The sequence below is a fragment of the Bison bison genome, unplaced genomic scaffold, assembly GCF_000754665.1.
Source record: "Bison bison bison isolate TAMUID 2011002044 unplaced genomic scaffold, Bison_UMD1.0 scf7180017864505, whole genome shotgun sequence".
In the NCBI taxonomy this organism is placed as follows: Eukaryota; Metazoa; Chordata; class Mammalia; order Artiodactyla; family Bovidae; genus Bison; species Bison bison.
The window spans coordinates 1,617,034-1,639,454 of record NW_011495062.1 but is presented as its reverse complement, the minus strand read 5'-3'; the positions used below and the strand labels follow the sequence as shown (position 1 = coordinate 1,639,454).

The 22,421-nt window shown below is 39.6% G+C and overlaps 2 protein-coding genes across 3 annotated transcripts in view; one reads left to right on the top strand and one right to left on the bottom strand.

The window, feature by feature from the left end:
* Positions 1–1,017: 1,017 nt before the first annotated feature.
* MFAP3 (microfibrillar-associated protein 3) lies at positions 1,018–18,027 on the bottom strand. The gene is made up of 3 exons (XM_010829383.1): positions 17,963–18,027; positions 8,125–8,605; positions 1,018–5,274 (listed from the first exon to the last, which is right to left on the bottom strand). Exons 2-3 carry the CDS (start codon positions 8,417–8,419, stop codon positions 4,481–4,483), a joined length of 1,089 nt encoding a protein of 362 aa, XP_010827685.1. The 5' UTR covers positions 8,420–8,605; positions 17,963–18,027; the 3' UTR covers positions 1,018–4,480.
* Positions 18,028–18,043: 16 nt separating this feature from the next.
* The window catches only part of FAM114A2 (family with sequence similarity 114, member A2), a 34,997-nt gene continuing 30,619 nt past the window's right edge, over positions 18,044–22,421 (top strand). The window contains exon 1 of one of the 2 annotated variants that reach the window (XM_010829381.1): positions 18,044–18,120. The gene's annotated coding sequence lies outside the window, so the exon portion shown is untranslated. The remainder of the gene's footprint in view (positions 18,121–22,421) is intronic. The other variant, XM_010829382.1, reaches the window with a different exon arrangement.

Sequence of the window (22,421 nt, the reverse complement as noted above, 5' to 3'; positions counted from 1 at the left end):
CTGAACAACTGAACACTATATTGCATGTCATAGCTTGCACAGTATTTGCTGACATGTTGCTGTATTTAATCCTCATGTTAATTTTGTGAGGTAGGTGTTACCAACTCCACTTTACTGAAGTCCAGAGAGGCCAAGTCCCAAGATAGGGGCTAAATGGTCATTCTAAGGAGTCTGTGGCATTTAAGAAATGAGTTGACCTCTACTTGTTCTTTTGCCTGTCTCCTGAGATCCTGTGCTTTTCCATGCCTGCTTCACTGCCATGGGACTGCAGACATTTGCTCTCCCCACTGCCACACCTCATCACAAACCCTACACACTAATCATAAGCTCTCTAAGACAGGGGTCCCCAACTGCCCCAGCCTCAGACTGTTACCCCTCTGTCGGTGGCCTGGGCTGCACAGCAGGAGGTGAGCGGTGGGGGAACGAGTCAAGCTTCCTCTGTATTTATAGCCACTCCCCATTCATCACATTGCTGCCTGAGCTCCACCTCCTGTCAGGTCAGTGGTGGCACTGGATTCTCATAGGAGTGAGAACCCTACTGTGAACTTCGCATATGAGGGATTCGGGTTGTGCACGTCTTATGAGAATCATCCTGAAATCATCCTGCCCACCCTCACACTCACCCACCCACTTCCCCTGCTCTGTCTGCCCCTGGTGCCAAAAAGGTTGGGGACCACTGCTCTAAAACATGTGCTAAATTATCTCTAGGCCTTTACTCAAGCTCTGCCTTTCCTAAGAATGGCTTTATTTTAGAAATGGGAAACTGCTGTACTTGCGCCAGGTGAGGATGGTCTGGTAACTTCACTCTCATGCCAACTGTAGGCAGGACACCCATCTCAGTATGGCTCATAGCACCGAGAACATACAGATGCTTAGTAAACATCTGTAAAATTTAAATGGGTAGACATAGTAGCATCCAAATTGACTTCAAATTTACCCCTGCTCAAAATCATTAACATCAAATTCCACCAACATAAAAATGAATACATCTCTACAGAAGACTTCAGACAAACAAAATATACTCCACTGAACATTTAATGCATTACATTCAAGTACAACTTTTTTTTTAAAAAAAGGACAAAATTATAAGTATTCATTAAAAAGGTAACTATTTAAACATCATCTGAACCATATTAAGTAATTCATTTACTTTTATGAAATGTGTTGAGAACCTAGAGGTTATGCATAAGGCTTAGCATTTTTAACATTGCTGGCCTAGGAGAGAAAAGATTGTATTCTTTAAATGGTGATTCAGGAAATCTGATATATTCAATACTTGTGTTACAATAGCTGGTGTGTAGAGGCAAGACTAGCACCCATGACTGGCTGGGCCCTGGAAACAAACATGCCATGCTCCCATGCTGCTCTGGGATACAGAATACAAAATCTGACCTAGGCTGAAACAACGTGCAGGGTGTGGAGAGGACTATGGCGCGGGTTCACTGAGGACAAAAGGGAAAGCTGTGAATTTTCACTTTAAAAATATGTGTTAAGTGAGGTGACGAAGCCAGGAGCCTTCACACAACCATTTGGTGTCAGCAACTCCCAAGATACTTATATCAAGGTGGCTGGGAGGAAATAAAAATGTCCACTGGGCCAGACTCAAGAACTAAAGTGTTGGAACAGATACAACTTTGAGGATAGGTTTATCAAACAGCTTATAAACAAGTGGCATACCAGTTCAAAAGATGCCTGACTGGTAAGGAATTTCAGCTGGCAAGGAATCTCTAAAAATGTTTATATGCCTTGTCTTGGTAAATTTATTTTACAAAGCCACCATTTTATTTCACAAGGATGATAAGGGTCATTAAATCCCAATACAAGACAAAATTTATAAATGATGACAGAACTATTTCAAATCCAAATTGCCGAGTAAAGGCATGTTCACCAATTATAAAATCTAGCAAGACAGAAGGATAATTACACTACCACTATTGTCAAAAGACTGTTAGACTGTAGCTGAAGTTCAAAAGGTTAAGGATTTTACAAAAAGATAACAGGAGTATTAATTATATATGAAGAGTATTTGATTAGCTAGAGAAAATGTTAGCGAGTGTGATTTTCTTCCTGTGAACAACTATTTCAGATTTACAAAGTACCGGCTCCACTTAAATTTTGACCTACTTTATCAGTGGCACCATAACCTGGAATACTCAGAGTAATCCAATTACTTTGGCAACTAAATTGTCACCATTACACTTCTAAAGTAATTTATCCAGGATACACTAGAGTAGCCTATATCTCTTATACAGTATTGTGCAACTTACAGTTTTTTTCTGAATATTTCTTATTTTTCCCAAGCCCTGTTTCCCAGGACTTTGATCATTAAATATGTCTACCTTAAGGTTCCAAATACCTATGTCTATTATGAAAACATGGGGGGGTAAATTCATTCTCTTTAATGTGACAAGCTACATTCTAAAAATGACCCCAAACCTGCTATATAGGTACAGGTTATGAAGTGTTATCTAAAGATCTGAGGGACATTTAGGGGACGGACTCAGACCTTAGAAAAGGATTTTAAAGAATTTTAAATTCTCAAGAGAAACATTCTGGGAAGGGAAGAAGTGTTCTATAATCTAGGGCATGTTCCAGAGCCCTTGTTCTCATAGCCAAATGTATGAAAACAGTTTTCTTTAAAGGAATACAGGTCTATGAGCCAAGACAAGATTTGGCTAAATGATTGGTAGCTTCTGTTTGGCTCTGGAGGTTTCCATGGAAACAGCCTGAGAGACAGAAAAGGCAGCATTATCGTCTTTATCTGAAATGCCACCTGATAAAACTGCATATTGATTCATTTGTGCTATCCAGAACCAGATGTATTACTTCTGATAAGCCTTCACAAAGGGAGGCAGGAGTTCTATCTGGCCACACTTCAAATTTCCTGCCTTCCTCCATTTGAAACCTTAAATTAAAATCCTGATAAAACCTCCCCTGAACATTTCCCTCAGGAACCTCTAGTTCAAGTAAAGCTTCAGTAATCAGAAGCCAAATGAAGAAATGTGAAGCACACAGAGCTCCATTGCCAAGTTCTTAAAATTATATGACGCCAAGCTTACTGTAGTTGAAGAAATGACTCTGAAGAGTATTTACAATTCCATTATATCAGATCTCAGCCAGGCAACAAATACTGTCTGAAGTGTTTATTATACACAGTTGAATCAAGTGGCATCATTCATAATTTTTCTCCCTCTTTATGTCTAGATCATTTGTATGTGTGTGTATATATATACCTATATATCTGTATCTATATATTTAATATAGTAACACACAGCACATACCATTCTCTAATCTTATTTCAGGTTAGTGCTTCTCAGAAAGGCCACAAAAGCAGCCCTAGCTTAAAATTCTACATCTGATGTACACAAAAATAAAAACCTCAGCAACAATAAAATATAAACAAGACAAACAAGGTAAGGAGGCATGCAACCTTTAGCACCGTATTTAAGACGATAGAGTAAAGAGTGTTGACAGAGATCTAAAGAGGAATTCAGCTGTGGGTTTCCCTCTGGAATGAGATCCCAAACACAGAACTGTCTCGTAGAGTCCAGTACTTTTAAAAAGGGAAAGCCTGAGAAATTCCATTAACAGAAATGTCAAAATCCATAATTTACCAGAGACAGATGATTTGACACTGCTTCTTATTCTAAAAACAATAAAGACATTATTCTTTAGGAACAAATTTTTCACTTTGGGAGATCAGCTGAGAAATCAGTGCCAGCTCAGTGAGCTAAATGATACCTCAGTAAGTTAAAAAGACTGCTATACCCTCACAAGGACCAATTTACTCATGGAAAGTAGCTTACTCATGAGCAGTTAGGTCCCTGATATCTGTATAGCAATATATTCATGGGTGATACTGGAAAGATTCAACAGAGCATATACAATTGTATGCTCTACCAGCAAGACATCTGAAAAACACCCACACCTCTATGCACCGCATTGATGTGGGAATCCAAATCACAGAATAAAATCTCAGGTAGGTCCTTTCTGTAAAAAGGGACTCAAAGTCTAGGGAAGGGTTTATTTAGAAATGAGCTGAAGATTCTTATGGTTTAAAGGTGGTAGGTAAGAAGTCAGAGGGCTAGAAAGGACTTTAGATATCATCTAGTGCAAATCCCTCATTTTTAATGGCGGGGAAACTGAGGCTTCAAGAGAAGTGTCAGCTTTAAGCAATGAAGGAACTGTGACTAGAAGAGAAGTCATGCAATTTTGGGTGTGGTACTTTCCCCGTTACACTGATCTCTCAGGCTCCTTTAAATCTCAATGTGTATCATTTAATCAAGCTTGGGGAAAATGACTGAGAAAGATCAGAAAGGAAAAATGCTGAAGTTTTAGAAAGATTTTGGTAATAATTCATGTTCTGATAGGCTTAATATTAATGAGGGGGGAAATCCTACTTATTTTTTGATAAAAATGTTATTTTCTGCATGAAACATGTTCTTTTTCTGCAAGCTGTTTTTGTAGGTATGAGGGTAGCTCACAGTTGGCAGCTTTCAAATGACCCATCTTTGTAGTTAGAGTTCGATTCAGTAGATCCTGTATCATCAGGTGGGCTGAAATGACTGCTGTCCTGAGAATCAGTATCAATACTTTTCGTCTCTGACTGAGGGTGGACAGAAACTTGAACTGCTATCTCCTGGCCTTGTTCACTCAGGGAACCATCATCTGAATCTCCTCCTGGTGAATTACTCCGGCCCATCTCTGGGTTAATGACAAAGATGCCATCTTGCGCATTCAAGGCAGGTCTCTCTTTAATTCTCTCTCCCATCTCATCAGGGTCATCCACTCGCACAGCCTCAAACATCTCCTCTACAAAGGCCCGGCAGTTTAGAATAAGGGGTGGCAGAGGGACGCTTCTTGCCAGTTCTTCGATATAACGAGCAAACTCCATGGTTTTAAATTGCGTGACTTTGGCAAGTTCCAGAGTCTTGGCCGAGGTGATGATGGGGATGCGTTTTGCAATCTCAAAGGCCTTCTGGAGTTTCTCTGCCCCTTCAGTTCGGAAGAATTCATTGATGGCTTTCTCAGTTTTACGAAGATGGCTGCTCATCATGCACAGCCGTGTAACATTCAAGATGAGAGTGATTGTAAAGGCAATCAGGCAAACAACCATGTAGTAGACACTCATGTCTCCCGAGGTGAAGATAACACGCAGGGTGACCGAGTAGGAGGCACGGGTTGGAGAGGTGATATGACATGTATAGAGCCCACGGTCAGCAAAGGCTACGTTGGTGATATTCAGGAAGTTATCAGAAACCAACCATTTTCCACCTGATAACCCAACAGAAATAAAAAATTACAGCATAAACAGTACTATTACTAAATACGCAAACTGCCTTATCAATATTCCACCTCTTCATGAGAGCACGTTACATCAACTCATCTATTAGGTTCTGCTATTTTGTTAAATGATGTAAGACAGGGCAGACTTTTATGTTCAGAGTCTGAATTTTAAACAGGCTGGAACTTAAAAAAGGGAATCAAGATCTTCCTGAAACTAACGATTATTGTGGCTGCCTTTTCACTGCTAGATGTAAGACACCTTTCAGGGAGACAGGTGTGTCAACATAATGCTAAGTGACTAACCTTAAAAAGAAATGTTTATATATATGTGTGTATGTGTCTATATCACAGTCTCTACCTACACATTCTCATAAACTAGAAGGCTATGTCTCAGAAATACAAAACAATGGCTATTTATAGGGTAATGAGTAATTTTTACTTCCTTTTTAACTTTCAATAATTTACTGTTTACTTATTTACTTAAGAAAAGACAAACAAAACCCTACCAATTTAATGTATTTGTTCAATTACTAACTGGCTAATCTGGCATGCCTTATACATGTTAATTTGTCTTGTTAGAAAAGGTTGGTTGATGATAACATCTTGATTTTCTGGCCAGAGTAAATAAAGCACAAGCCAAAAGCAATGTCTCACAAGTGAGGGTAAATGAACAGCCTGGCAGACAGAATAAAAGTTGCCCTAACATGCCTAGGCTTCTACTTTAAATTGAAAACATGCTGCCTTTCTCCCATACACGAAGGTATCTTCATTCAGGAATGTGTATACAAATGTATATGAGTATGAAAACCAAAGCACAAGGACCAACAGCCTTGAATAACTTGGCTCTGCCTGCACAGTTCTCACCTCTAAGTCCTCAGTGTGCTCTGTGCTTTAACTATACAAACGCTTTAACTGCCATTCAAAGACAGGATAGATGGGCTAACATGGGGTGGAGGGTATGGGTCCCCATGCCTACAGGTAGTGGCCCAGAGGAGGCTGGGGGACTGCTTGTTAAGCACTGCTTCAGTGCCTAATTTTCTAGCTCCCTTTCATCTCTGAGATTCTACGGTTCAGGATTTAGGGGCACTTCAATTAGTAAGCACTGTGGACCGTGCCCATTCTTATCTACATCAACATTTATCTAAATTGTGTAGTTATATTTTTACTAATGTAAAAAGAGAAGGAAAACATGTAGCTATGAATATAGTCATTATTTTACAAGCTTCTGTCTATAAACCTGGAGCTATAAAAAAGATATCTTGTGAATCCACAGTATGATGAACTATATACATAGACTCCATTCATCAACCACTATAACCACAATCTAAACTCTCTAGCTCACTTGCTGATAATAGCTCAAGATTTATGAACCTTATACTAGACTGACATGCTTTTTAAACTCCTCTCACTTGAGATTCATAAAATTTAATACAATTGTCCAGAGCTGCTGCTGAAAGCATCAGTGATAGATGTTAGTGGTTTTCAAAGTAAAGGCAAAATAGAAAAATAAAACTGCCATTCTACTTGGCTGGTCTCCTAAAATCTGTTTATACGACCAGTCTATAATAATCACACTTACTGAGTAACTCACATCTTAGATGTGTTTGTCAGGACCCTAGGGCCAAAAAAGATAAGGCTCCAAATAGGGAACCCCAAATCATGTTCAAAATACATGTTCAGGGCACCACTCTAGACATTCTGATTTAACAGATCTATATTCTTAAGAAGCTCTGTTCTTTCTAACATTCTAACTCTTCAATTCCTTGGTGGCCAGTTTCTCAGTCTGTAGAAGGTTAAAATGTTTAGCATATACTTTAGAAGGAAGCACCATCTGTCTCCTTTTCTGTTTTCCAGTCTAAGATAAATAGCCAAGAGATTAGACTATCTTTCTAACAGAAAATATAAGCAGGCCTTTTCCAAAATGTAGCTTGTGAGGATACCATAATTTAATCTTTACCCCATTGATATTTCATGGCGATTTCTTTCTAAGGTGTTTTAACACAGGTAGTCTTCAAAAAAAAAACTAACAGAACACTAGTTAAAGGAAACAATATTCTGATTAAGATGTGTACACAGGTTCTTAAATAGCAAAATCAAATAAAAACCTGTCAAAAGGTAGACCTTGGTCACCTTACTATGATGTTTGTGTGATTTTTTAAGACTGAGACACAAAAATATGTAAAGAGAAACTTTCCTATTTTCATGCAGTTAAGGTACAGAATTAAAAAGAGAAATGAGCTGGAAGGGCTTATAAAGTTCCTCCTCCATGCCCTTCTGATTCTCAGAGGGAGTTAAAACTTTTATGTACTGATCTTTATAACCATTTTCAAAAACATCCGGGATTTCCTCCAACATTTTTAGTAATTCATTTCTGAGTAAAAACAAAAAAATTATTTATGACAAGTTCACTTAACCAAAATCCTTCTTGATCTACTCATACAGGGCCAGCACACTGTACTACTCACAGTACAGTCTAGGTAAATGGTACTCCTGGAGCTGTGCAGTACACAGTCCACACAGCTGTGTGCAGCAACCCTGATGGAGCCAACCTTGAATGAAGAAGGAAACCAGTTCGCCAAGAGGGGAGGAAACAGCTCACCATCATTATGTGAACACTTCTTAAATTTGTAACTATACTTTATTTTTTTTCTTCTTCTGGTTCAGTAATTACCATTATTTCACTTTTCCTGATAGGTATAATACCCTGGGCCTTTCAAAAGTTTTAACTATTTATTGCAGTACCTCATCTTGGATATTCCTTGTTGAATATGCCATAAAACCAAGATTGAAGTAACAGGAAATGAGTAATCTTGACTAATTATGCTTTGGGATAATTACCTCTGTCTCTGTCATCCAGCTGCTGTCCTTTTGAGTTGTACCAAGAGACCGGTTCATAGTGGTCGACTGTGAGAAGACACTTGATTGAAACACTAGTTCCCTCTCTGGCTATGATGACGTCATCACCTGAGTGGGAATCTGCTGAGAGTTCAAAACTTGGAAGAAATGATGCATTGGAAGAACTGTGATTTGTTCCCAGTGGGATCATCTGGTTGAAGTCTACATCTTCCAAAGCAAAAGCAGCTGGCACAATAACACTCACCACTAAAGTGGATAAACAACAAAGTGGCTTCATGGGAAAATGGGAGAAAATCTCGTTTATATTTGGAGAACTCAATAGCTTCTATATTATAACAAGAGCACAGTGGGTCATTGATTGCTTGGTACTGGAATTTTCCAAAAAAAAAAAAAAAAAAACAAACAGAAAGATCCAGGTATATTCTGGAGTCTTCAAGATTAAAAGATACGAGTGGAGACCAACCTGAAAGAGAGCCAGATACAAAATTTAACCAACAAAGACTCATAATGGAGTGAAGCTTTATGTTCGAGAAATAAATAGATGTGAAACTGATTAGAATAACTGACATAAATATTATGAAGTGAAACAGTGAAAATACCACCTAAAAATTTCAACAGAGTCAGCAGAAAAAACACTGAACTGGGAAATGGCAGATCTAGATTCCGGTATTAGCTTTGCTAATAACTAGCTGTAAGCCCTTGGCAAATAGCTATGCTTGTTTTCTCATGTGTCAAATGGGGACTAGATGAGACAATCTCTAAGGGCTCTTCTAGTTCTGAAATGTTGTGATTCTATTTCACTCTGACAAATTCCATGCAAGAGGGAGCCAATGAAGGCTAAAATATTTAACTTAATGATCTTTTATTCCAACCTGCACCATTACCATCTGCTGTTATATCAATAATGTAAATCAACTGCTACATAATAATTATAACCATGGAGTTCAAAATTTGAGTAATTCAAGTATATAGACATTAGATATAAATAACGCAGGGCTACCTGAAGTAGTTTTTTTTGTAATATTAGAAAATTGCACCACTATGCATAAATAAATAGTTACTGGCTTTTGAGGCTATAGAACTTTCCTCTTGGGTAAGAACATTAAACAAAAGAATTTTCCTTTAATAATTTTTTCAATATCAAGAGATAAGATACAGTATATTTAATAAGCTTGTAAGAATACCAAATTTCTAACTCAAAGTCTATAAACTAGCTATGGGAGGAACTGACACCTTAAATGTCTAGTTAGCAGAAATACAAACTACAGAGAAAGATTGTTAGACACATTCAGAAGAGTAAAATATCACAAATAAAAGCAAAATAATATCCCATTTCAAGAATCTATGTGATTATGATCAACTTCCTGGTCATCTGATTCCTCTTTTAAAATCACTGACTCTTACAGAAATATTTCATTTCAATTTCTATAAAATATGGGATGAAACACCTAGCTTTATTTCTTGTAAGGGCCAAACTAAAGAGTTTTGGAAATGACACTTACTTCCCTGTATATTCATACAAAAGCTGCTTGATCATGTAACACAAAAAGCAACAGATCACTGTATTTTGCCATTAAACTGCTCAGAGTCTAAATTTGACAGTTAAGTTGTAAATATCATATAAATTTCATTAGTCCTTGAAAGGATGGTTAGATGATGACAATAATTTTCTCTATCTTGCAAATTTAAGGAGGGACCATTTGAAGTAAAACAAAGAACTTCAGAGTTTGCTATACATAATAGATGAACACTGTATGTTTTCATTTCTTCCCCAAATCCCATTAAAATGACACAAAGCTCTTGGGCACTGAAGGGGATTACAGAAGTGATCTGATCTAACCTCTTCACCCTGACTTGCTCTTCATATTATATAGTAAGCAGGAGAATCCTGGCCTCTATTGGGAGGGAGTTGAGAGTGGAAACAATGGAAATAAAAGCTTACAGAATGACTGAAGTAAACCAGGCACTGTGCTCAGGCTTGATAGTTCTCAACTTCTTTTCTACTACAACTGGCAGATAAGATTTTTGTCCTTTATTCTAGACTACTGGTTCTCAATGGTGATAGGAAATGAATGTGCTGAAAAGTACTCCAAGTTTCACCCAGGACTTCCATAAGGAGATTCTGTGGCTTCGTCCAAGTTGGCATTTCCCAAATTTCATTCATTTCTTCTACTGTCATGATTTGTTTAAAAACTATATCTTTTTATTATTTTTTATGCTTTTCTTAAAATTATATTTTATGCTTTTCATAAATTATTATTTCTGCTTTTCTTAAACTCATTGTCTTTCACAAAGTCTGGATAAAAGTAACTGTACACTAGGCACAATGCAAACAAAGCTATGTTATTAACTTGCAGAGAAACTTCTATCTGTTGAAGGCTCTGAGCTGCAGGCCTGCTCTCTTTTGTAGAGAAAACAAAACAAACCTCCACAACTTGTTTATTCTAATAGTACCTCACTTCTTATCCTGCCATTCCTTTCCTCCCCACTGCTTCCTACCACTGAGTCTACAACCCACTATCTTAGACTAGGGGTATACATTTTCATCTATTCAACAGTGTCTACTGAGTACCTACTATGTGCCAACCTACTGTACCACAGACACTGTCTCTGCCTTCATGGAACTCAGTCAGGTGGAGGACATGGTCATTAAATATATTCAAAATACACTAAATGCTACCCAAAGGAAAGTACAGGATGCTATAGGGAGCTAACCATGTTGCAGAAAGCTTCCCTGAGAAAGTAAGGTGTGTGACAAGACTTGGGGGGTAAATGGGAATGGAGAATGTTGGGGAGAGCCATCGAGGTAAAGGGACACGGGGCAGAGAAAAAGCAGATCAGTCATTGGTTAGCAAGGTAGTCAAGAAAAAGAGCTACAAGCAGTCATAATGAGAGATGGTGGCCAGAGAGTCATGGGTCTCATTCCTGATCCTGAAGAGGAGCAGTTTGGCCCAAGATAAAAACTGGAGATAAGACTTTGGGAACTGGAGTGGGAGGCTGACGTGAGTGAAGGAAATTCACTATAATTAAGAATTGTCCAAGGTGAAGCAGTCAAAGAACTAAAAGGCTCAAAAGTGAGGTAGATCACCTGTGGGGATGCTACTGTCACCCCAAGATCAAGGAAGAAGACACCAGGAATGGAAGAAATGGACTCACTCTCCCTGCTCTGAGATGTAAGCATTTCAGAGGAACGAATAGCCTCCACGTGAGGGGGCTGTGGGGCAAGTGTCCTGGCAGTATTACTGCAGTGTGGAATTCCTTCTTTACGCAGCTTCCCCGAGCCTCCTCGCAAGGCCTGCTGCTTCTTCCCATCCAGATCAGGAGTTCACCTGAATGCAAGACGGCTATTCCCTGAGCCCTGTGGCCCTCACCAGTACACGACTCACCTGGCTCTGTACTGCCAGGCAGTCTACTCCATCTCACCTATGAGCCTCTTAAGCTCAAGGACTGTATTTTTTAACGCTATGTGTCATAACTAGCACATACTCAATAAATACTTAATGATGAATAGTTTAAATTTGATCAAGTATGTGATGGATCTTTGTAAACTGACAAATGTTATACAACAGGGATCATAATTACTCAGACTTACGTGCACTTACTAGCACTTGTGATTATTCTCTGAGACAAAAAGAGCTACTGCTAGTAACCTCAAAAGATCTTAAAGGCATAATGCCTAAATGCATTCCTTGAACCGACCACTAACCCTCAACGTCTTCACTTACCATCGTGTCCCAGGAAATAATGGTAGGAATAAAAGATAACCAAGTACAGTTTCCAAACCAGGTTGAACATCTCAATCTCCTAAAGAACTTGTTAAAAATAAAGATTACTGGGTCCCACCCCAGACCAGTGAATAAAAATCTCTGGGTTTGGACCTTGGAATTACGGTTTTTAATTAGCTCTCTGGGTGATTCTGAGGCAGAGGGCTCATGGACTAGCAACCACTAATATACTTCTTCATTTCCTCTGTAACAGCCCTACCTAATGGTGCTCGACTGTCTGAACACTTTCAGCACAAAAGAGCTATCACTCAGATTCCACTCTGGATTAAGTTCACCCTAGAAACTCATACTTGCAGGCCTCTGATAGGCAGAGTGGCAGAGAACTTCAGTGAACAGACTCTCTAACCAGGTTTCCTAGGCTCGACTCTAATCAGCCTTTCGACTTCTGTTAATGACTTAATCTCTCTATGCCTCAGTTCCCTCATCTTTAAATGAGGGAAAATAATAGCATCTACTTTCACAAGATTATTGCAAGGTCTGAAAAAGACAGTATGTGAAAAACAGAGTCTGGTAACAGTAATCACTGTTAACTCTAGTTATTATTATTGTTGATATCACTTCGAGTGCTAAAATCAACACTTTACAGCAAAACCATTATTTAAGATATATAAAACACTTTTACTTGGAATACCATGAAACCACTTAAATATTTTGGAGGGGGAAGGAGTAACATCATAAGGTAATTTCAGTCTTTAATTTTAAATTTTACACTCCTCTCTCAGTGCAAATAGTTCACAAAAATATGGATCAAACAGGCATTGTAAACGGACCTTGGAGACTAACAGGACATTACATTGTTTTCACCATGTCCTGAGTTTGTGCCAGAGAGCCTTTGTTGTTTCTTTTTTGGAGCTCTGCCTTCTTGGATCCAGGAGGAAGTCAACTCACTAAGAAGAATGTTCCCTTGGAATGTGGACTGAGACACTGTGGGTTAGGGACATTTGAGGAAGAGAAGGATTATAGGGAGCTGAGGCAACCACGTTAAAGGACAACAGGGATGGAGAAGGGAAAAAGAGCAGCCAGGAGACGGGGTCTAGGGAGGCGGGTGGTGGTGGTGGAGAGAGTTACAGAGGGGAAGAGAAAGAGAGGCTCACACATGCTGCTCTGGCTCTTGACAGAGTTCTACTTCCTGGCTCCAATAAGACTTTTTTTTTTAAAGAAATAAACATCTTTATCTAATTTCATTCAAAATTAAAACCACAAAAATGAAAACTGAATGTGCAAACAATGAAAGAAATGGAGAACTGGTCAGGTGGGAGAAAGAAGATTAAGTTCAGCAAAACCTGGAAGACAGGAAAAGAAAGGGCTAACTATATATAAGACAGGGAGAAGTACTTAACAGAAGTGTAATTGTGCTCTGAGCACAAAAGAGAAAGGGAGACTTCAGAAATTTTAGGAATGCAATTCAGTTTTAAGTTTGGGACTTTGTATATCATGCCTGCTATTCTCAATGGGGCAGCTGACATATGGAGGGTAAGAAGAATTCAAAAAGGAAAATCAAAGTGCCACTTTCTGTAAATAGTTAAAAAGAGCTATGCTATGCTTGTGAGTGAAGTTACTTAGTAGAATGTTTTATTACCTGTCTTCTGCATGAATAGGAATAACAGAAGAGTGTGATATTTAAATTTAATCTAACTCCTTTTTCATCTTTCAGGTACAGTAAAAAGTTAGCTTCTCTAGGATCATGAATAATCAGAAATATAGATGATTTTACCCTACAGAACCATTCTGGATATTGGCTGTATCATTAAAAAGGAAAAAGAAAAGTGCCTAAGTTATTATCCCTAACAGACTGCCTTGTTGCTGTGCCTGCCAACTTCTGAGAGAAGAAATATTCCCATTCTGTTCCAATTCTCAACAGAAGTGAATAAGGAAGCAACGTGGCTAATTTCCATTCTCGTGGCTCAATATTAAGTTGGCTGAAGAAATGGCTGTTTGCAGAAATAGTTCTGGGATAATTCAAAGGAAGGAAAAACACTGATGCCCAGATGGTACTGGTTTTTGCTCCAAGAATACTGGGATCGTAATGGTTCATTCTCCATAATTAAATGCATTTGAGCTGTATTTACAACTCATCCACTCTTCTCTGCCTGCACTGTTACACTTGAAAAATGGAGAAGTTCCCTTACACAAGGCACACAAATGGTCAGTGACATTCTGAATTGGCAAAGGGGAGAAAAAGGAAATGAAGAGCAGACTGTTAGCACTCCTCTATCCTTTCAGAGAACAAACAAAAAGCTGTTCTGCTTACACGCAAGCCTTACTATAGCAATCTGTAACATACAAAGGTTAGTAATACACAAACAGAAATCACCATTTTGAGGGCCATTTTCCAAAAAGTTTCTAACTTAACATAGCCCTTATGCTCCCAATAGAATCTTGGAGCCACTGCATACCTCATCATTGGCGCTTAGGCACTCAAACGTCAGCATATTTTCTGGCACACTGAGGAATACCCTCTTCTGTATTTGCTGAAGCTGTGCTTCAAACCGAGGGTTATTTGTTTTGCCCTTGACTATGATCATTTTCGCCATAAGCATCTGCTGAAGCTACACAAAGACACTGATTTCCTTGCTCATTTTTTTTCCCTCTGTGGTCTGACCCTACCCCCCAGTATCTCAAACTTCAGGATAACTAAAAAAAAGATCTTTACTCTCACCCTCAGATCTACCTGTCTAGCATATATATAACTTGAATGATAGCCACACAATACAAATCTTCCAGTTTTGCAAGATCAAAGTTACAGTATCATCATGGCTGTGTGGTTAGGAGTGCGAATTAGGATTAAGAGTGCTTGATCCTATCCTTGTGTGAAGCTATGGGATCAAGAGGCCTTAGTATATACATCTATTGAATAAGGTTATTTACAGTAACCACCTCATAAGGTAGTTGTGAACACTAGATGAACTAATGTACATTTTAAATTCATGCCATTATTATTCACCTTTTCCTTCTTCCTTCTAGATGTTTTTCGATTAAGTCCTGCTGTCCCTGCCCTAGGTCACCTGGGTCCTTTTACCTTACCTGGGTACCACACTATCCTCTTAATTCTTAAATGGGTCTCCTTAATTCCCACCATATCCCTCTGATGTCCCAAATATTGCTCCCCTCAGAACTGGTCCTAAACACAAACCCAAAAGAGTCAAGGCAATTTTAAAATCCTCTACCCATGAAATAAGCTTCACATTTTATGGTATCCGTAATTCTCCAGGAATGGATTCAGGTGGTAGAAGAGAAGCACGAAGTTGGAGCCCAGCTGTGCCTGCATGTACACTAATTCCTTGCTAAAGGAATGAATGGATTAGAAGTCAAATCTGGTCTTTAGTTATACCTGTCACTAATCAGTTGTGTGACAGGTGTAACCTAATCTTTAGTGGTCTCAGTTTTCTTACAAACTGATTATCATTCCTATTTTCCTTTAAATCCTATAATTTCCCCAGCTTCCCTGTCATGGCTCAAAGCTTTAACTATACTTATTTCACTCTCTATTATCTCCAAATAACTTTCCACTTAAAAGTTTTGGTTCTAATTGTCCCTTCTGCTTGAAACTTCCTGCCCTCCCCATCTTTCTGTGGAAATTGGACCTTCTCTACAATATCCAATGTGTTTTTGACCTTATTCAAGAAGCCTTCCTACCTAAGCTCTCACTCTTCCTTCTGGATTTCAGATGAATTCTTTTGCTGTCAGTCTTCTAGCACACTGACAGCACTCAACTGTAAGACTTTGCAGTTTCCTTCTTTTATGAATTATCTGTATGTCCAAAAGACTGTAAGCTTACCAAAGACAAGAGTCTAAAACCCCCTTGGTGGGGGTGGAATCAACATTCTGAATTCAGACACCCATTAATGTGGCAGTCAGAAAGGGACCTGCTATAAATGTCTTATTGACTTTTTAGTCTCAATCTCTGGAAATTGTTAATGGAGAGATATGAAATATGGAAACATAGTTTTTCTCTCTTTTTTTTGGTGGGCAGAACACTCTAGAGTGAATTTGATCTATAACTCGTTTTCTCAAAATGCAATTCTTAGATCACTTAAATTAATCTGGGGTGCTTATTAAAGATGCAGATTTCTTGGTCCCACGCAAACTTAGCCCATATATCTTTTAATTTTTCATAACCATATTGTTATTCAGCAATTTGCAAAATGTGTTGCACGGGTCCCTGGGGGTCCCTGAGACGTCTTCAAAATGATTTTCGTAACAACACTAGAACATTATTTGCCCTTTCACTCTCATTCTCACACAATAGGTGCTGTTTTCCAGAAGCTACATAATGAATGATATCACAAGAGAATGAATGCAAAGGAGGTATGACAATCTAGCTGTCGTCCATTAAGTCAGATATTAAAGAAACTTGTAAAAATGCAAAACAATGCCATTCTCTCAAAAATTTTTTTTGCGGGCAAACTATTCTTCATAGACATGCCTTTTATGTTAACATGTAATGAATTTAATTATTTTAAATAAATAACTCTTTGGAAAACTGTTTTGACATCTAAAATGGCATAATAATAGATATAAGCCACACAAACAAAACCTCTTCAATATTCTCAAAAAGTTTTAAAAGTCTCAAGAGATTCTAAGATCAAAAAATTGGAACAATTTTCACTACAATTATCATCAACACTATTTAAAAGGTAAGATTAAGACACAATTAAGCGGCAATGGCACCCCACTCCAGTACTCTTGCCTGGAAAATCCCATGGACAGAGGAGCCTGGAAGGCTGCAGTCCATGGGGTTGCTGAGGGTCGGACACAACTGAGCGACTTCACTTTCACTTTTCACTTTCATGCACTGGAGAAGGAAATGGCAACCCACTCGTGTTCTTGCCTGGAGAATCCCAGGGACAGGGGAGCCTGGTGGGCTGCCGTCTATGGGGTCGCACAGAGTCGGACACGACTGAAGCGACTTAGCAGCAGCAGCAGCAGCAAGCGGTTTACCAAATTTCTATTCTTAAACTCCAAATTCTATGCACTTTCCATTACAACAGAAGATCAGAAGAAAACACCTATTTTATACTTATAGTGTTTTTAGTTTGGGGAGAATACACATTTTTAACATGCTCCCAGGTGATACTGATGCCCCTAAATTTAGAGGATCACCATTAAAGCAAATAAACTATCTGAAGGGTTTTAGGAAGTGACAGTTATTATGTATAGATATTAAAATAACTCTGAAAACATGAAATTGAGTTAGAAGTCTCGGGTTCTTAAAAGGTCAGGTGCCTTCACCTCTCTGGGACTTTTTTCACATCTGTACATCTGTACAATGAGGGTGTCTGTAACTTTTTTCTGGCTATCAGTTTGGTTTCACGCATTCTCATTGCCCAAGAGCAACTGAAGAGGTACATCTTTTTGATGAGGGGTCAGGGGTAAGCTAAAGTCATAAATCACAGCATGTTACTCTTCAGCACAGAAGCCTTCAAATGCCTTTCCACTGCTTTTCAAATAAAAGTCAAAATTCTTATCTTGGCTCACAAACCCTACAAAATTTGGCCAGTTTAAGTTCCTGGTCTCCTCTTCCTCTTTTCGGTCCACTCACAGTGGCCCTTTGCCTTTTCCTTAACCTGGCTCAGTCTGTTCCCATGATAAGGCCTTTGCAGTTGCTATTTCTTCTGCTCCTAATACTCATCAGCAGCTCTTCATAAGATTTACCCCTCGCTTCGTTCCATCACTTTGTTCTGCTTAATTTTCTTTAAAGCACGCACTACTATCTTAGATAACCGTGTTTGCTTGTAAACTTGTTTATGGTCGGTTTTCTCCACTAGGCTGTCAACTACTTGAGCACAAAGCCACAGTCTCTCGTAAACCAGGGTGTCCCAAAAGCCCAGAGAAGTGTCTGGCAGGTAGGTGGAGCTCAGTAAATACAGGATGGCAGAATGCCTGCAGCAGTCCAAGCCAGGCTTGCAAAACGGCCACGGATACTCCAGCTTCTTTTACCTTGTACCCTAACCCACCGGCTCAAACCCACGTCTCGGGTGCCCCACTAAACCCTCCACACCCACTACAGCGACCCCAAACTAGCCCTCACTCACCAGACGCCTGCCGAGCTCCTTCCGGCCGGAGCTGCTGCTTGACCCGGAAGTTCTCTCGGTTAAGCGAGGCCGTCTCCACCCTGAAAGAGGACTTCCGGGGCAGTAAGAGCAGCTTGTCGGAGAAGGCAGTGGCGGCGGTGAGGGAGGAGGCGGCCTGGGTGAGGGGCTTTCCCGGAGGAGGCGGGCCGGGTGTGGGGTCCTGGGGTCGCCGAGGAACGGGAGGAAGCAGCCTGGGGCTGGGCGGCTGGCCCCTCGCGGTGGACGCTGATGCTGCGGAAGTCCTTTGGTTATTGAAACGCTAAGCCCGTGTGAGGAATTCTCGTCGTTGTCAGCGTCGGAGAACTTAGGAGCCCAGGTTTACGCCAGAACTCCCGTTGGGCACTCGGTCTTGTAATTGGGAAGAAGGGAGAGCAGATTTTGTCCGTCTCGAGACAAGTGGTTGTTTAGTAAAGATAGTAATGCTCCAGGCAACCACTTCGTACTAACAGCTGCTGTTACCCGTGAGCGATTGTGTGCCAGGCTCTGTTCCGAACCCCTCACGTCCACTGGGTCGTTTTGTCTTTCTAGGAACTCTGGCATGTAGGTTTTACAGATGTGGAACCAGAGACGCAGATAGGTGACTAATCCCACAGTCACTCAGGTATAGAGTTGGAAGAGTGTCAGCCTAACTCCAGAGCCCATTATATTACTATATACTATATATAACATCTAATATGTGTGTTAAGTACATATCACTGTGTTTTGTAGCTTGGCGAGAGCACACGGATAGCAAAAAGATGGTAAAAGAAAAAGTAAATATGTGTATTCAGCTACAGGAAACATTGATGGAACTTTGTGTAAGAACTGTGTAGCTCTGGGAGTTCTCTGGTGGTCCAGTAATTGAGACTCTGCACCCTCACTGCCCCGGACTGGGGACCAGGGCAACTAAGATCCTACAAACCACGCTGTGTGGCCTAAATAAATAATTTAATTAAAACAACAACAAAATAGCAACTCTGTAGCCTTTCCTGTTAGGCCCCTGTAAGTAGGCAGAAATTGTCTTAAATTAATTCCCAGTCTCCAAAACTTGTCATACAGTTCAGTTCAGTTCAGTCCCTCAGTCGTGTCTGACTCTTTGCGACCCCATGGACTGGAGCATGCCAGACCTCCCTGTCCATCACCAGCTCCCGGAGTTTACTGAAACTCATGTCCATTGAGTTGGTGATGCCATCCAATCGTCTCATCCTCTGTGCCCCATTCTCCTCTTGCCTTCAATCTTTCCCAGAATCAGGGTCTTTTCAAATGAGTCAGCTCTTCACATCAGGTGGCCAAAGTATTGGAGTTTCAGCTTCAACATCAGTCCTTCCAATGAATATTCAGACTGATTTCCTTGATGTTTTAGAAGTGTATAATGTATCATATAATGTATGGTTTATCATATTCTCTATGGTCTAGGATCTATGATGTTATATAAATCTATCTTTCTAGCTTTATGCCTCCTCATCATTCTCCTTCTCATAACAACTACTTCCAGTATCTGTCTGCATTCCACACTTTCAGACCTTTGAGCTTTCCTTTGTGTTGTTTCCACACCCTTGAATTCTCTCTTTGGCGTCTTGATCTGTCAAAATCCTAAGTGCCCTTGTGCTGGCTTTGGCAGCTAATATACTAAAATTGGAACCACCCAGAGAAGATTATCAGGGGCCCTGCTCAAGAATGACTCCCAAATTTGTGAAGCCTTCCAAATTTTTTGGCTATGCTCCAGTGTCTTGCAGTTTATAGTCCATGGGAACTTGAATAGAATTTGCATTCTACTATTATGTGAAAATTGTATAAATCTTAATTATGTTGGTTTGATTCACAGTGCTTTACAGGTAGTAGACCTTCTGTTTCTCTCTATATTCATTCTATTAATGGATATTCATTTCTCTAATTCATTCTATTAGTGGATATTCATTCTATTAATATCCTTCTATTTCTCTGTATATTCATTCTATTAATTTTTGAGAGTTTTATATTGAAACTCTGACTAAAAATCTTGGTTTATCTGCTTAAAAAAATAATTGTAATATATAGTGGATCCATACATAACCTTGTTCAGTTTTCCCAAGTCTCCTGTAAATGTGTTATCATGCTTTTGTAATAAAAAAAAAAACTAAAAAAGACCAAAATCCTAAGTGCCCTTTAAGGCAGATGTTACAAGTTCAGATGCCTACAGAGGTTACTCAGGTAACATAAATGAGTCAAGTGGAGTTGGGTGGAGGTTATGGGGATCTAGAGAGCACTACCCTGTCTAAAAGATCCTAGCAAATATTTGGCATGAGCTAGTTATTACCACGAAGAAGGCAGTGGCACCCCACTCCAGTACTCTTGCCTGGAAAATCCCATGGGCAGAGGAGCCTGGTAGGCTGCAGTCCTTGGGGTCGCTAAGAGTCGGACACGACTGAGCGACTTAACACTTTCAGTTTTCACTTTCATGCATTGGAGAAGGAAATGGCAACCCACTCCAGTGTTCTTGCCTGGAGAATCCCAGGGACGGGGGAGCCTGGTGGGTCTATGGGGTCGCACAGAGTCGGACATGACTGAAGTGACTTAGCAGCAGCAGCAGCAGCAGTTATTACCAATTTGAATGTGGGCCCAGTGTTGTCAGATCTTTTGGTTTTACAAAGGAAGTTGGAGATTTCTATTTGTATATGAAGTCTGATTTTTAAATGTTAAACCAATTAGTATAAAAAAGCATTAAACACTCTGCAGGCCAAACAAAAACCTCTGTAGGCTTGATTTGGAACTCAGAATTCCAGTTTGTGATCACTGTTCTGTGCTATTTAAAGTTTTTAAAGGTATTTAAAGTTGAATGTTATTTCCTGATCCTTGCATACTTTTCCTTGCTGCCTGTCCTTTAAAATTTTCTGTGTACCTCAGTTATAGTGCTGTTTACAGGCTGCCTTAGTTGTTATTATGTCTCTCATTTTTAGTATGTTAGAAATGTTTTGATGGCATTGATGGATTGGATCTAATTATGTGGTTAGATTGTGTGTGTGTGAGTTAGTCTCCTCTGACTCTTTGCAACCTCATAAACTGCCCCTGTGTCCGTGGAATTCTCCAGCAAGAATACTGGAGTGGGTTGCCATTCCCTTCTCCAGGGGATCTTCCCAGCCCAGGGATTGAACCTGGGTCTCCTGCATTGCAGATGGACTCTTTACCATCTGAGCCACTAGGAAAGCCCGTGGTTAGTATATATAGGTACAAGATATGTGCTTATTTATACTTAAGGTCTGGGTGTGTGTATGTATGTGTGAAATGCATTTCTTTTCCTCCCCTGGTGATACTTTGTTATCTCAGAAACCAGCATCTCCTGTTTGTAAATACACCAGTAATATCTTTGCTTTAATCGCTAAAGATCTGTACTTCTGGAAGGAATTGAATTGGTTAACTTTGCTATTCAAAAGCTGGCGTGATGTAAATCTTATCCCGATAGCTGAAATTTCATAATCTTCTCTTTGAAAAATTGAGGTAGGGATGATTAAGAACTAATAAGGTTTTAAAAAAAATGTCAATTAAAGGAAAAGTTAATAAATTGGACTTCATTGAAATTTAAAAGTTTTGCTCTGTGAAAAATTATGAAGAGGTTGAAAAGATAAGCTACAAACTAAAATAAAATATTTACAAAGCACATATCTGACAAAGGACTTGAATTGAGCTCTCAAAACTTAACAGTAAAAAAAAAAGTCCAATTAGAAAGCGAGCAAAAGATAAAAATAGCTGTTTCACTGAAGAGGATATACAGATGGCAAGCACATGAAAAGATGTTCAGTATCATTACCATTAGAGAAATGCAATGTAAAGCTTAAACTCATATTAGTGCACCTATATCAGAATGGTTCAAATAAAAAATAACACTGCCAAATGCTGATGAGAATAAAAAGAAACTTGATTTCTCGTATATTGCTGGTAGAAATGTAAAATAGTTCAACTACTTTGGAAAAGAGTACGGCAGCTTCTTAAGTCCAAGATTGCCACTAGCGGCTCAGACGGTAAAGTGTCTGTCTGCAATGCAGGAGACTCGGGTTTGATCCCTGGGTTGGGAAGATCCCCTGGAGAAGGAGATGGCAGCCCACTCCAGTATTCTTGCCTGGAGAATCCCATGGACCGCGGCGCTTGGCAGGTCCATGGGGTCACAGAGTTGGACACAACTGAGCGACTTCACTTTCACACAGCTTCTTACAAAATTAAGCATGCACTGGTCATTTATTCCAGGGAAACGAAAGCTTATATTCCCATAAAAACCTGTATATAAATGTTTATAGGCATTTTAGTTGTAATAGGCCTAAACTGGAAACAGCCCGGGCATCCTTCAGCAGGTGAGTGGTGAAACAACTGAGATGCACCCATACCAAGGAACACTGCTCAGCAATGAAGAGGGAGAAACTACTAATGCAGCAGCTTGCATGGATCTTGAGGGACTTTTGCTGAGTAAAAA